Genomic DNA, 13123 nt, shown 5'->3' with positions numbered 1-13123 from the left:
TTTTAGAGAGAGAGAGAGCATGGGCCGGGGTGGAAGGGTGGAGGGAAAGGAGGAGAGAGAAAGAGAAGCAGACTCCTGCTGAGTGCAGAGCCCAATGAAGGGCTGATCTCAGGACCCTGAAATCGTGACCTGAGGGGAAATCAAAGGTCAGTCACTGAGCCACCCAGATGCCCCTAAATTTTCTGATTCTTGACTTAACAAAGTAGAAAGAAAGAAGACTGGTTTGGTGGAGAGGGAAAGACAATCATTCTTCTTCTATTTGCTACATATATATAAAAGAAGAAATCTAATCACATTAGAAAAAATTTGGATGAGAGAAGGCATACATTTTCACTCATACATTCAGCCTTTGAACCAAACCACTGTTGGTATGTGGTTGTATTTACTTCTACTTTGTTCTTCTTTTATTTCTACAACTTGGTTTTCATTATAGTAAAGGCTCATATTTTTTGGAACATTGTAATTGAGATGTAACCTTACTGAGATACAATGCAACCATTTAAATTGCATTGAACCGTGCTTAGCATATTCAGAGCTGTGCAATCATCATCCCAATCTAAATTAGGACATTTTCATCACCCCCAGAAGAAACCATGTACCCGTTAGCAGCCACTTTCCATTTCCCCTTCCCCACGCCGCTCCCATGCACCCTGCCCAAGGCAACCACAAATCTACTTTCTGTCTCTCTAGATTTGCCTATCCCAAACATTTCCTATAAATGGAATCATACGACCGGTGGCCTTTTATGTTCCAGCACCATTTTTATTTAACATGTCTTTGAGTTTCAGCCATGTTGTAACTTGCATTAGTACTTCATTCCTCAATCTGTATCTTTAAAGAATGTGTATGTCATAGGCTTTAATAGCTGTATAAAATTCTAAGGAGCAGTTGTATTATAATTGATTTAACCCGAACCCAACTGTTGGACAGACATATTTAAAGAGCTATCATTGAGACAGTTCTACAAAGAACATCTCCATTTTTTTCCTCCAGTATTTTGAATTACTTTCCGGGAATGAATTCTCAGAAGGGAAATTATTGAATTAGAGAAAGTGAATACTTTTTTATAGTCTCCTGCATTTCTCTAAATTATTTTTCATCTTTGATCACCTAAAGTAATATAAGTCCAACCAGCTTTGGGCGCCAGGTTTTCTTTTCTTTTTTTTTTTTTTTTTTAAGATTTTATTTATTTATTTGACAGAGAGAAATCACAAGTAGACAGAGAGGCAGGCAGAGAGAGAGAGGGAAGCAGGCTCCCTGCTGAGCAGAGAGCCCGATGCGGGACTTGATCCCAGGACTCTGAGATCATGACCTGAGCCGAAGGCAGCGGCTTAACCCACTGAGCCACCCAGGCGCCCTGGGCGCCAGGTTTTCAATATGTATTCCTTATTGAACTGGTATACTCACATGTTTGGTTTTTAGTTTTGTTTATTCTTTTCAAGTAGGGATTTCTACTTTCATTCCTTCTGCTGGGACTTTTCCACTATCTTCTCTATCTTCCTTAAACAATGCATTGCTTTCTTTATATCTATGTGAGAAAGCTATTTCCCCCAGCCCCAGAGTATAAATAAGGCTTTCTAATTCTGTACTACATTTGCATATATCCTCTGAGAAGGATTTGCCTGCACAGAGCAAAAGATCCACTCTGTTTCTTAGAAGTGAATTCACAGATTGCCTTTCGTGCATTATCAGTTTAACTTTTATGATAGTTGATGCCATCAAAAATAAATGTACTCTAAATAGCAAGCAACACCAAGACTTGAAATTCTTGATTTATTTGAGGACAAGCTTCAGATTCAACGGGCGTGCGTTTGAATCCTAACTTCCTAGCTTTACAAACTGTGTGACCTTGGGAGAAATCACTCAGAACTTCTGGGCATTGGCTTGTTGTTGTGTAAAGTGAGGGTGACAAGCCTCCTTCCACAAGATTGTTGTGAGGACCCAGGGAGAAAAAGTAAAGGATCCATCCATCTCATGATGAAATAGATTCTTAAATCAACTCAGGTTTCTTCCCGTGCTGGTGCCTCCCTCCCCACTCACCTTAAACCTTCCCTCTTAGACTCTTACTAATACCAACAAGAGCTACCATTAAATGAGCAGTCCAGACACCTATTGTAACTCATGCTATAAACATTCTCTAAGGAAAACATTATCCACCAGCCCAAATTATATAATGGAGGCTCAGAGATATCAACCAATTTGCCCAAGGTCACAAAGAGGAGAATCCAAGAAACTCCAGGGAAATTTACCTGACTCTAGAGTTCATGATCTTAACCTCTGTAGTAACAGTCAGGCAGCTAATGACCTTAACCACCAAAGATCAAAGCCCTCAAAATAACTTCAAATAGATATCACACAGAAAGTGGTATTAGGTGTGAATAAAAAGGAACTGGATTTTATTGATTTCATAAATTTGGCCCTATTGTATCCGCTAACTGCAAAACACATTAAAGCCATTCTTGACTTCTTCTCTCGTATCTTTTGATCGTCAGCAATCTAGCCCCAAATTTATCCAAAATAAAACATCTCAGCATGTCTACCTGTAACATCCTGACCCCAAAACCTGTATAGTAACTGCTTTTGTAGATGTCATCATTGTTTCCACATACTCACCACCCCTTCCTGTGCAATCTATTGACAACTGACATGGCCACGTCCTTTGTATGGGCCATTGAAATGAGTGTGAAAATGACATACTGATCCCAGAGTCTTTAAGAACCACCCCGTGATTCTTTTTTTTTTTTTTCTAGCTTTTTTTTGAAGATTTTACTTGTTTATTTGACAGAGACCCAGCAACTTGATCCCAGGACCCTTGGATCATGACCTGAGTTGAAGGCAGCCACTTAACCGACTGAGCTACCCAGGCACCCTTGCTCACCCTCCCCCATGATGTGATTCTGTCATTTCTCTTTCCCCTCTGCCATGAGCCCAGTGACATTCCAGATTGGGCTGTTCTTCCCATATGGAATATAGACAGTATCAATCAGAGCAACAGCTAACATCTAATCTGAATGAGAAATAATTATTTGTGACTCTAAACCACTGAGATTCTGGGCAGGGGTGAGGGGCCGGGGGTGGTCTTGTTACTGTGGCAAAACCCAGCAGTCTTCTGCATTTCCCCCTAACATTACACACCACAGCCAGAGTGATTGCTCTTAAACATGAATCAGATGGTTTCTCTCCTTTAGAGTCAACCTTTCACTGGCCTTCCGTTTTGCTGAATGAAATCCAAATTCTTTATTAGCTCTGGCACCTGCTATCTCTCTAAATTTGTCACCTTTTCCTTTCCCATCGCTCACCCAGATATAGTCTATTGATCTTTTCTTGCTTTTCCCTCAAATGCGCCAAGCAGGATTTCATTTCTGTTCATCTCTTTCATTTCTTTGTTCATCTTTATTACTTCTGTTAGGAATTCTCTTACCTGAAAGCAAGACTCACTTTCTTAATTTTGGGGGTGGTGGTCTCTGCTTAAATGTCATGTTACCCAAGACTTTTTCCCACCACCCTACTGCAAAAGAACATCTTACCCCCCTTTTCCTTCAATACTTACTGATGTTGCCTTAAAGGGCATGTCTCCATGTGCCATATTGTGTGTTTATATTGGTCTATCTCTTTCCACTAGACTATAAGCTTCGTGGAGACAGTTTTCCCCACAGCTCTGTCCCTAGGACTTATGAAGTGTTAAAGCATATCCTAGACATTCCGTAAAAACAAAACAAAACAAAACAAAAAAACAACCTTTTAAAGGATTTTATTTACTTATTTGACAGACAGAGAGAGCACACAAGCAGGGGGAGTAGCAGAGGAAGAGAGAGAAGCAGACTCCCCGCTAAGCTAAGAGCCAGATGCAGGGCTGGATCCCAGGGTGGTGGGATCATGACCTGAGCCTAAGACAGATGCCTGAGTGAGCAACCTAGGTGCCCAGATTCTCACTAAATATTTTCAAGTAAAGGAATGAACTGAACATTCTTAACAGAAGAGAAACATCATTTATCTAGTTGTATTCCACTTCAATTTTCTGTTGACCACTTCAGAGGTCAGCACACATTGCACAAATGGCCAGAGAGTAAGTATTTTAGGCTTTAGGCTGTATGGTTTTTTAGGGCAATTATTCGACTTTGCCTTTGTGCATGCAAAGAAACAGGTGATGGGCTAAATGTGGTGTGTGGAAGGTAGTCAGTCAAATCCTGGGCTAGTCTGATCAGTGGCTTAAGCAAAGTTTAAAACCCGACTGTAACCACAGGCAAATGTTATTTTGTTACAAAGAAGTTTGAATATTGATTCCATACTCAATAGCCCAGTTAACTTTAATAATTTCATGGCCAAAATTTCCAATCAAGTTTGAGTGTTGCATTAAAGAAAAATCGTTTTTTAATTAAAACAAAAATTTAAAAAAAGATTTTATTCATTCATTTGAGAGACAGAGAGCACAAGCAGGGGGAGCAGTAGGCAGAGGGAGAGGAAGAAGCAGGCTCCTGACTAAGGAAGGAGCTCAATGCTGGGCTTGATCCCAGGACCCCAGGATAATGACCCAAGAGGAAGGCAGACACCCAACTGACTGATCCACCCAGGCTCCCCTAAAGAAACAAAACAAAATAAAACAAAACAACTCTCAAAGAATAGCATATAAAAGTGTAATTAGTCATTGTTAACTTTTCTGATGATTGTTGTCTGTGGCTATTTGAGAATTCCTACAACTGCCTTTATTAGTGAAGGTTGACTGTAGACCTGCCCCATGAGCATTTGGGCCAATGACAGTCAGGCCTGAAAGTAAGTGAGAAATGCACCCCCTCTCCCTTAGAAAGTGGGTATTCTGCTTCTAGTCAAAGGGCTCTCTTAAGCTCTGGCAAATGAAATATGAGTGTTTTTCTGGGTCTGCTCTCAGGTTTGTAGGGAGTTTGTACCTTCCTCCATCTTCCTATCTCCCTGCCTCTGGTTTTCTCTTCCTGCAGCTGGGATGTTGGTACAGCCTGAACAGCAGCTGTGCTCTGGGATTCCTGGACCTTCCTGGCTGTGTCTCCCACTACTCCCCTCTTCCTGCCTCTGGCATTCTGGTCTTCTGCACTTGACCTAGGACACCCTTCTTAGCTCCCACTGGGCCTCTAACCAAGGCTGGGCTGTGTTTAGCTTGGGGTCCGAGTTTCTTCCTAGAAACTTCCTAGAAACTAAGGCTTTGTGTGTGGAGGGCATCTACAGTCTCTACCAAGGCAGCCTTGAAATTGACTTAATTCAAATCCTTCTGCACCGTCCTAAATACTCTTTGCATATGGAATACCACAATCATTACATTTACAGAAACAAAGCTAAAGGGTGGTTTTAAAATTTTCAATATAGTATCAATAGCTAACATGTACAGAGCACTCATTGCATGCCAAATCTTGTTCTAAGCAATGTCTGGGTGTTAAGTAGGGTCTGAATGCTTACAACAACCCTAGAAGGTAAGCACTATTATCATTTCCATTGTCCTCAGATGAAAGAGGCGAGGTCTGGTAAGGGAGTTTCTCCAGGCTCTTGCAGCCTGTCCCCGGGACAGCTGGTATCAAAACCTTGGCCTTAGCTCCAGAAATGCATTCTTAACTTCTATAGTCTCGTTTTTCTTTTCCTCCCATCCTCTCCCCCTCCCACTGTCCATCTTTCCTACATCACTGTAACTTCAGCCGCTGGCTTAGGAAAGCTTTTTGAACCTACAAAGCCAACGAAAGCACTTACTAGAGTTCTTCTAATAACTGTAGTCGGGAGCAACCTGAAAAATTCAGAAGTTCTTCTATAGAACTTTCATTTTTAAATGGCGTAGGAATGTTTTGTATGGTGTGCATGATCACTGAGGATGAGAAAACCTGTTATAAGCTTTAAGTTTGGTTCTTACATCCAAGCTATCATTAGCAGACAGTGGATTAAAAGTACCTGACTGCTCAATTGCTCCTTATTAAGCCAAAACTGTTTTTCAGGAATTTGTAACACTGGATTCAATAATCTATAAACCATATGGCTCAATCACTAACCTCCAGTGGGAAAAAATGCCCTTGAAATTCTTTAGCCCTCGTGGATGATAGCAGGATGTATCTGGATATCCATTTTATGGGACCATCTACGGAGCTGTTAAATTGCATCCTAAATTATTATTTTTCTCAGAGCTTTATTTTCAGAAATGCTCAATTTAACCACATACTCAAATTTAATATATTTTCATCATCGATTTTATTACATTGCCCACTTTTCCACCTTATACAATTGCTGGTAACAAAGGAGCTGCCCGAGGGGAGAAAAAGGAGCAGTTTGGGGATGGAGTGGGGCTGGGATGGTGGTGTTCAGTGTGGGGGAGGAAGGAGACGGAGTAGGAGCAGAGAGAATGAAGACCACATGGCGAATGACTATTTTGTAACCATCAGAAAGGCTAAGGCAGTGAGGCAAGAAAACAGAACAGCAGATATATGAGATAAATAATAAATAAATCCAGAGTGCAAAATAAAAAGTCCTCCATAAAGATGCTGAGTTACAGCATGTCTCCTTTCTCAGAACATAACCTTTTATTTTGGCCTGTAGAATAAACAGGCAGTAAATGCCCGTAGGAACTTTCACTTTTGGGGATATGTCGCACAGAAGCTTTTCAGATTACATAGATGGAGAACAGATAAATGGCGTGACATAAAAATGATGAACTTTTGCAATCAGTTTATTTTGCTCTCGCAGTATGTGCTGTGGCTACAGAATACAGCCTAATTGCATCACGAAAGTCAGGTCCAAATATACGGGATAACCTAAACGGGCAAACGTTTGGAGAATCTTTTCACTGCCCACCAGTATATCATATGTGGACTTTGATACGTTAAAAAGGAGGAAAAAAATTCATTTATCTGATGGACAGAGACAAGAAAGACTAAAATTAAAAGCTATGCTGTAATTTGTCTATTTGGTTGGGAATGGGAAGAATCATTAAAAGACACACACACATTTATTGAGCACCTACTATATGCCAGATTCTTTTCAAAGTGCTTGGGACAGATCAGGGAACAAAACAAAGATCTCTATCTTTGTGGTGCTTACATGATGGTAGAAGACTAGAAACTTCTACCTAGAAGACTAGAAGAAGACAGACAAAAACAAGAAACATAGTAATGAAGTAAATGAAGAAGGAGACTAGAAGGAGACAGACAAAAACAAGAAACATAGTAATGAAGTAAATGAAGCAGAGTGACAGGAGGTGATACATGCCACTTGGTAAATGGAAAAAACAAATTGCTGCTGGAGAGTGTATTGGGAGTTTGGGGCTGGGCGTACTAAATAGAGCGGTCATAACAGACCTCTTTGAGAAGGTGGCATTTCGGAAAGACTTCAAAGAGGTAAGAGGTGAGCCATGCAGATACCTGGAGGAAGATCTTGCCCAACAGAGCCTCACAGTCTGTGCAAAGGCCATGAGATAGGACCTGCCTAGCATGGTCAAGGAGCAGCAGACCCAGGGCACCTGGGTGGCTCAGTCGTTAAGCGTCTGCCTTTGGCTCAGGTCATGAGCTCATGATGAGCCCCACATCAGGCTCCCTGCTCTGCAGGGAGTTTGCTTCTCCCTCTCCCTTTGCCCATCCCCACCGCTCATGCTTTCTCTGTCTCCCAAGTAAATGAATAAAATATTTAAATAAATAAATAAATAAATAAATAAATAAAGGAATAGCAGAGCCCAGTTGAGTTGCAGACAAGTGAGTGAGGGGGAAGGGGTAGAGGGGAGTGGATCACACATGTTCTTGTCCCCCATTTTTTCTTACCCTTTCTTCCTAAGTCACATACTTAGTGATTTCTGGAAAAGCAGATTCTGTGCTATTGACCATGAAGAGCAAGCTGGGGCTGTGTTGAGGCAAGGGAAGGGTCTAAGTGCAAAATGTAAAGAGACACTCCAGCTTGGGTGCTAACTCTGCATGCCCATGACATGGAGGGCAAATGCTTCCTCAAATTTTGCAAGTGAGGTGCTGCATTAAGCCTCACCCCAGTCCTAGCCTTGATGCAGAGAGCTCCTACTCTTTGTGCACAAACCAGGTTGGCATTTTTACTATCCATAGCCATCCTAGCCTCCCCCACTCCCCACCACCTACCCACATCTTTGCAAGAATAATCCATCCTGCAAATGCACATTAACAAGAGGCATGGCTGGGCAAGCCAACCATCTGGGAGATGAGTTTCCTCCTCCCTTTGCCCCCCTACCCCCACCACTGTCAGGCAGAGAATGGAACCAGTATTCTCGGCTAGATTTAGTCTTCTAGTATCTGTATCTGTCCCCAGATGTGTGGATGTGGTGGAGAAGTTATGTTTCCCCAGCCCAGGAAGAGATGTCCAATCAGGCTGTGACTCTGAGATCAGAGATGTGACTGAGGAACGGCTTGATAGACAAGGGCACAGGAAGAATCCTCTAAACTGACTTGGTGGCTGAGATCAAGAAGCTGATGCTCTACATAAAAGAAATACGCCTTAGAACGGGCTTGGTATTTAACTCTCCAGCCAACGGCCTCCTTCATCCTACCCCAGAACTCAAAGAAGCTTGAGGATTATTAATTTTCAAGAATATATAATTGTGGGGGACCCTGGTGGCTCAGCAGGTTAAATGGTTGCCTTCGGCTCAGGTCATGCTCTCCAGGTCCTAAGATCGAGCCCTGTGTCAGGCTTCCTGCTCAGTAGGGAGTCTGCTTCTATCTCTCTGTCTCTCTCTCTCCTTCGGCTTGTTCTCTCTCTCTCTCAAATAGATAAATAAAATCTTAAAAAAAAAAAAAAGAATACACAATTACTCCCCATGGACTCCAAGGGGACCATGAGCAGGGGGTGGAAGGGCCCTCCTGGTACTGGGTCAATTCACAAGGTCATTAGAGCAGCAATGGCTCCATCAGATGTGGTGTCTCCCTTCCCAGAATTATCTACATACATTAGCAGGCAGATGAGCCCAAATTGCATGCACTCCACATCAGGAGTGCCCTACCTTTTCTTAAAGAGCCCAGCGAGTTCAGGGGTTGATATTTTAGAGAGCTGACAAAGGACAATGGCAAGAGCTGGGAGAATGAGGGACTATGGAAATGAAATAAAAACCTATTGATTTTTCCATTAAAGAAAACCAAAAGAACTTGAGTGTTCCCTTTCAGGAGCAGAGGTAAATGTAAAGATTTGATCAGGATGAAGGTCACCTTCATATTAAACTTTATCTTAAAATTTAGTGAAGGGTGCTATGTGTCTCTAATTACTGGGCTGTAGTCCAAGTTTAAGAAATCATGAAAAGTCAAATTCCCTAAACACAACATAGTGAACAGATTTTAAGGTGCTAATGATATCACTTCTGAAAGCATTTTTATTACTGTCAAATATAGTACCTTTGATCAGGAAATCCATTCATCTCAAGTGAAATCTGGTTGTCCCTTGACAATCCTGCTTCTCTTTTGCTGCTCTCTCAAGTGATGTTGTTTATTTTCTCACTTCCCAGGTGCCTTGGGGCCAAACACTGGGAAGTGGGTTTTTTTTTTTTTGCTCCCAATGTTACTTTTGAGTGCCTAGTTCTCATGAGGCACTCCAACCAGCTTTTACCACTTCCTCTCTTGTGCCATTTATTGAGCTTCCCCTCATTCAGCAAAGACTTAGGAAAGTATCTCACTTCTTCATCCAAAGATTTGTCACCAATCTTGGGGACATTAATGTATAATTCTTCCAATATCCTCTCAGCACTCTGACCACCCCGTTTTCAATGGCTTTGTTGCCCCCCACCCCCTTACCTTAGCTATCCACACACTTGGACTATTTTCTTGGTTGCTTAGGGCAAGAGTTAGTGACCCAGAGCCGGTTCTGTCCTGAGACCCAGCTAACACAGGTAATGGGGGTCATGCCTCGGGATTTGTGCTCTAGAGGTTGTCCTCTGACCCTTCCTTTCTAGTTTACTTCCAAAGAGGTGAGAAGCCTGAGTCAGTAAAAAAGCACATTTCCCCTATAGCCCCTATATCCTCTTCCCAGATTGTTCTCTGGGTCCCTAGAGTCCCAGAATTCCTCCACCCAAATTATTCCAAGCTCCTGGGGATGGCTCTTTTCAGGGGATGTGAACATAACTTGGATATTCCGACTTCTGTGTCCATATACATGAGTATTAGGCCCTTTATGATGTAGGATGGAGCCTTGTGTGGAAAGAGAAGGGAGATGACCAAACATACACTCATTCCTGGCTAATAAAGATGGCTGAAGTTCCTTATCAATTACAGCTTTAATCTTACCTCCTAGATAGGATTTATTAAGGTAACCAATCACAGGATTAGTTCTGCTTATTTGTTCTACCCAATCCATAGCTTAACCTTACTTTCTTGAACCCTCACTCAAATCACCTAATATAAGTCCAAATCCTGTAAGTCCTCTCTAAGGCACTTCTCCTGAGATGCCACAATTCCCCATGATATGATGCTAATTACCCACTAATACACTACTAAATTTTAGCCCTGAAACTGCAAAGATGATTAGTAGCCTATGGACTTAATTATAACCATTGGTACTTTCAACCTTAGGAAGCTTTACCCAAAAGGGTTCAGGTTTCCCTAGTTGCTGCTGCTGCTGCTTCTTCTTCTTCTCTTTAAGATTTTATTTATTTATTTGACAGACAGAGATCAGAAGTAGGCAGAGAGGCAGGCAGAGAGAGAGGAAGGGAAGCAGTCTCCCTGCTGAACAGAGAGCCTGATGCAGGGCTCAATTCCAGGACCCTGAGATCATAACCTGAGTTGAAGGCAGAGGCTTTAACCCACTGAGTCACCCAGGTGCCCCTCTCTAGTTTCTTCTATCAGCAATATTTATTCACTCTACCTTGAAGGATATTTCGGTTGTCATGGTGAACCCGTGGGTGATGACTGGTTCCTCTTCAGCAGTCCGTCCCTTCCAGCAGTCCAACTCCACACAGCGACAACCAGACAGAAGCACTTGGCGATACATCTCGACAGAGGAGTTTCCAGCCAACTGGCCAGCTGTAAAAGCACCAACAAAATGATCCTTAGAATCCTACAAAGCAAGGAAGACATGGAGGGCTTCCTAGAAAATCTTTCAAACAATGGGAAAACAAAGAGCTGAAGAGCTTGTGTAGTTGTTCTCAACCTTCTCGTTCAACATACCAGACGTTAGTGGCATAATCCCACAGGTAATTGTGGCTCCCTAGCAGCAGTTTCAGGGAAGAGAGAATAGAAGGAAAAGAACATTGTAACAGTAACAAGAGCTCATGTTTCCTAACTGCTTACCATGTGCCAATTATAGTTCTGACTTTACGTGTACTACTACATTTAATCTTCATAAAAACCTCTCTTGTATAACTACCTTTATTTTTTAAATATTTATTTTCAGAGAATGAAAATGGCAAAGAGCAGTTTGTGGGCCCAAGTTTCCAAAGCTGGTAAGTGGAAGATCTAAGATTAAAACTCAAAACTCAGTCTTTTAATCTGGATCTTTAAGGTTATTCTATTTTAAATCAACACTTATCCCATGTTTGTCCAAGGAACAAATGCTTAAAAGAGTCGAACATTTTCTTTTCAAAAGTGGAATACATTTTTAGGAATAAACCAAATGTAACGAAAAAACTGTAAAACATATTCTTTAATAATTATAAAGCAGTGCCAAAAAAATTAAAGGAGACCTAAATAAGTGGAAAGACAACCCATGTTCATGGAACATAAGACTTAACATTGCTAAGATATACTGCTGCCCAAATTTATTTACAAGCTGAATTCCTATAGAACTCCTCGATGGATTTTTTACATAAATTAACAAGCTGAACCTAAAATTCCTTCAGAAATGTAAAGGACTCCAAGGGCCAAAACAACCTTGAAAAATGAGAATAAAGATGGAGGACATACATTTCCCAATATCAAAACTTAACTACAAAACTGCAAAACAGTGTGTTACCAGCATAAGGACATATAGATCAATGGAATAGAACTGAGGGTATAGAAATAAACCTTCACATTTATAGCCAATTGACTTACAACAAAGGTGCCCAGACAATTCATTGCAGAACATATTATTTTCAACAAATAGTGCAAGGACCACTCGATAGCCCCATGCAAAATAAAAGTTGGATCCCCATCTCACATCATAAACAAAAAAGAAATGTTAACTCAAAATTGATTAAGCTCCTAAATATTGTTGGGTCCGTTATCAAAGGAGTGAGACTGATACAAAGCGAAGGTCAAGCAAAGCTTTATTTCGTGCCAAGCATTGAGAATCAAACTGACCGTTGGGGGCCATGCCTCTTACAGAGAGGGCAACCTCTCTCTGCCTTACAGACTAGCTTTTAAGGGCAAAGGCCATGTGATTGGGCCTGGCCACACACAGGTGGCCAATGAGATTGTAACACAGAGAGAAAGCTGCACAGTCATGCTAGGTCACACATAAGTGACCAATTGAATTACAATTTACCCTATAGCAGATATTTGAACTAGCCTATCACCTTGGTCAGAATTGGCGCTCAAAGGGCACCCAAAGGGCGGGGCCCATACTCCTTGGTAGCTAGGGAGACAGTACACATCCCCACTGATTGGATACCTCCACCTGGCCTGACCCACCCTTGTATTTGGGCTTTGTTTCCTGGGACTGGTTTCCGGGACTTGTTTTAAGGATGTTCCCTGGGGGGAAGGGGCCAGGAACAGTTTAAATTTTACTGTATAGACAACAAAATCACTGTTTAACCAGATGCAATCGCTCTGGCTAAATAGGCCCTTATTATATAAGACATAAAACTTTTAGAAGAAAACATAGGGATAAATATTGGTGAACTGAATTAGACAGTGGTTTTGTACATATGACACCAAAAGCAAGCAACAGAGGAAAAAAGAAATTGATATACTTTCTCAAAATTTAAAACCTTTGTGAACAGAACTGAAATCCTCCAGTAAAGTGATAAGAATTATAATAATCAAGGCACTTGTAAAGTGTGAGGAAAAGAATGGAAGCCAAACAATTTGTATTTCATTTAAGTAGTTATTGGAAGGTACTAATTTCTTGATAAGTTAGTTTTTTAAAGATTAATAATAAATAACTTTCAAGACAAGCCCACCATCAACACACAAATGTAAGTTTTTGGTTTTCCACATTAAAGAGTTTCTCTGATGTCCACTCTATAAGTCTCCATCATTTTTTA

The 13123-nt window shown here is 41.3% G+C and overlaps 1 protein-coding gene across 3 annotated transcripts in view; it reads right to left on the bottom strand.

Moving 5' to 3' along the window:
• PLCB1 (phospholipase C beta 1) overlaps nucleotides 1–13123 on the bottom strand; it is a 685746-nt gene that overhangs the window by 161716 nt on the left and 510907 nt on the right. For all 3 annotated transcript variants that reach the window (XM_044263433.1, XM_044263435.1, XM_044263434.1), the window contains exon 11: nucleotides 10804–10961. In XM_044263433.1, coding sequence (XP_044119368.1) covers nucleotides 10804–10961 — 158 coding nt within the window. The remainder of the gene's footprint in view (nucleotides 1–10803; nucleotides 10962–13123) is intronic.

The sequence above is a fragment of the Neovison vison genome, chromosome 8 (assembly GCF_020171115.1).
Source record: "Neovison vison isolate M4711 chromosome 8, ASM_NN_V1, whole genome shotgun sequence".
NCBI classification, from domain to species: domain Eukaryota; kingdom Metazoa; phylum Chordata; class Mammalia; order Carnivora; family Mustelidae; genus Neogale; species Neogale vison.
This window is presented reverse-complemented; position numbering and strand designations above follow the sequence as displayed.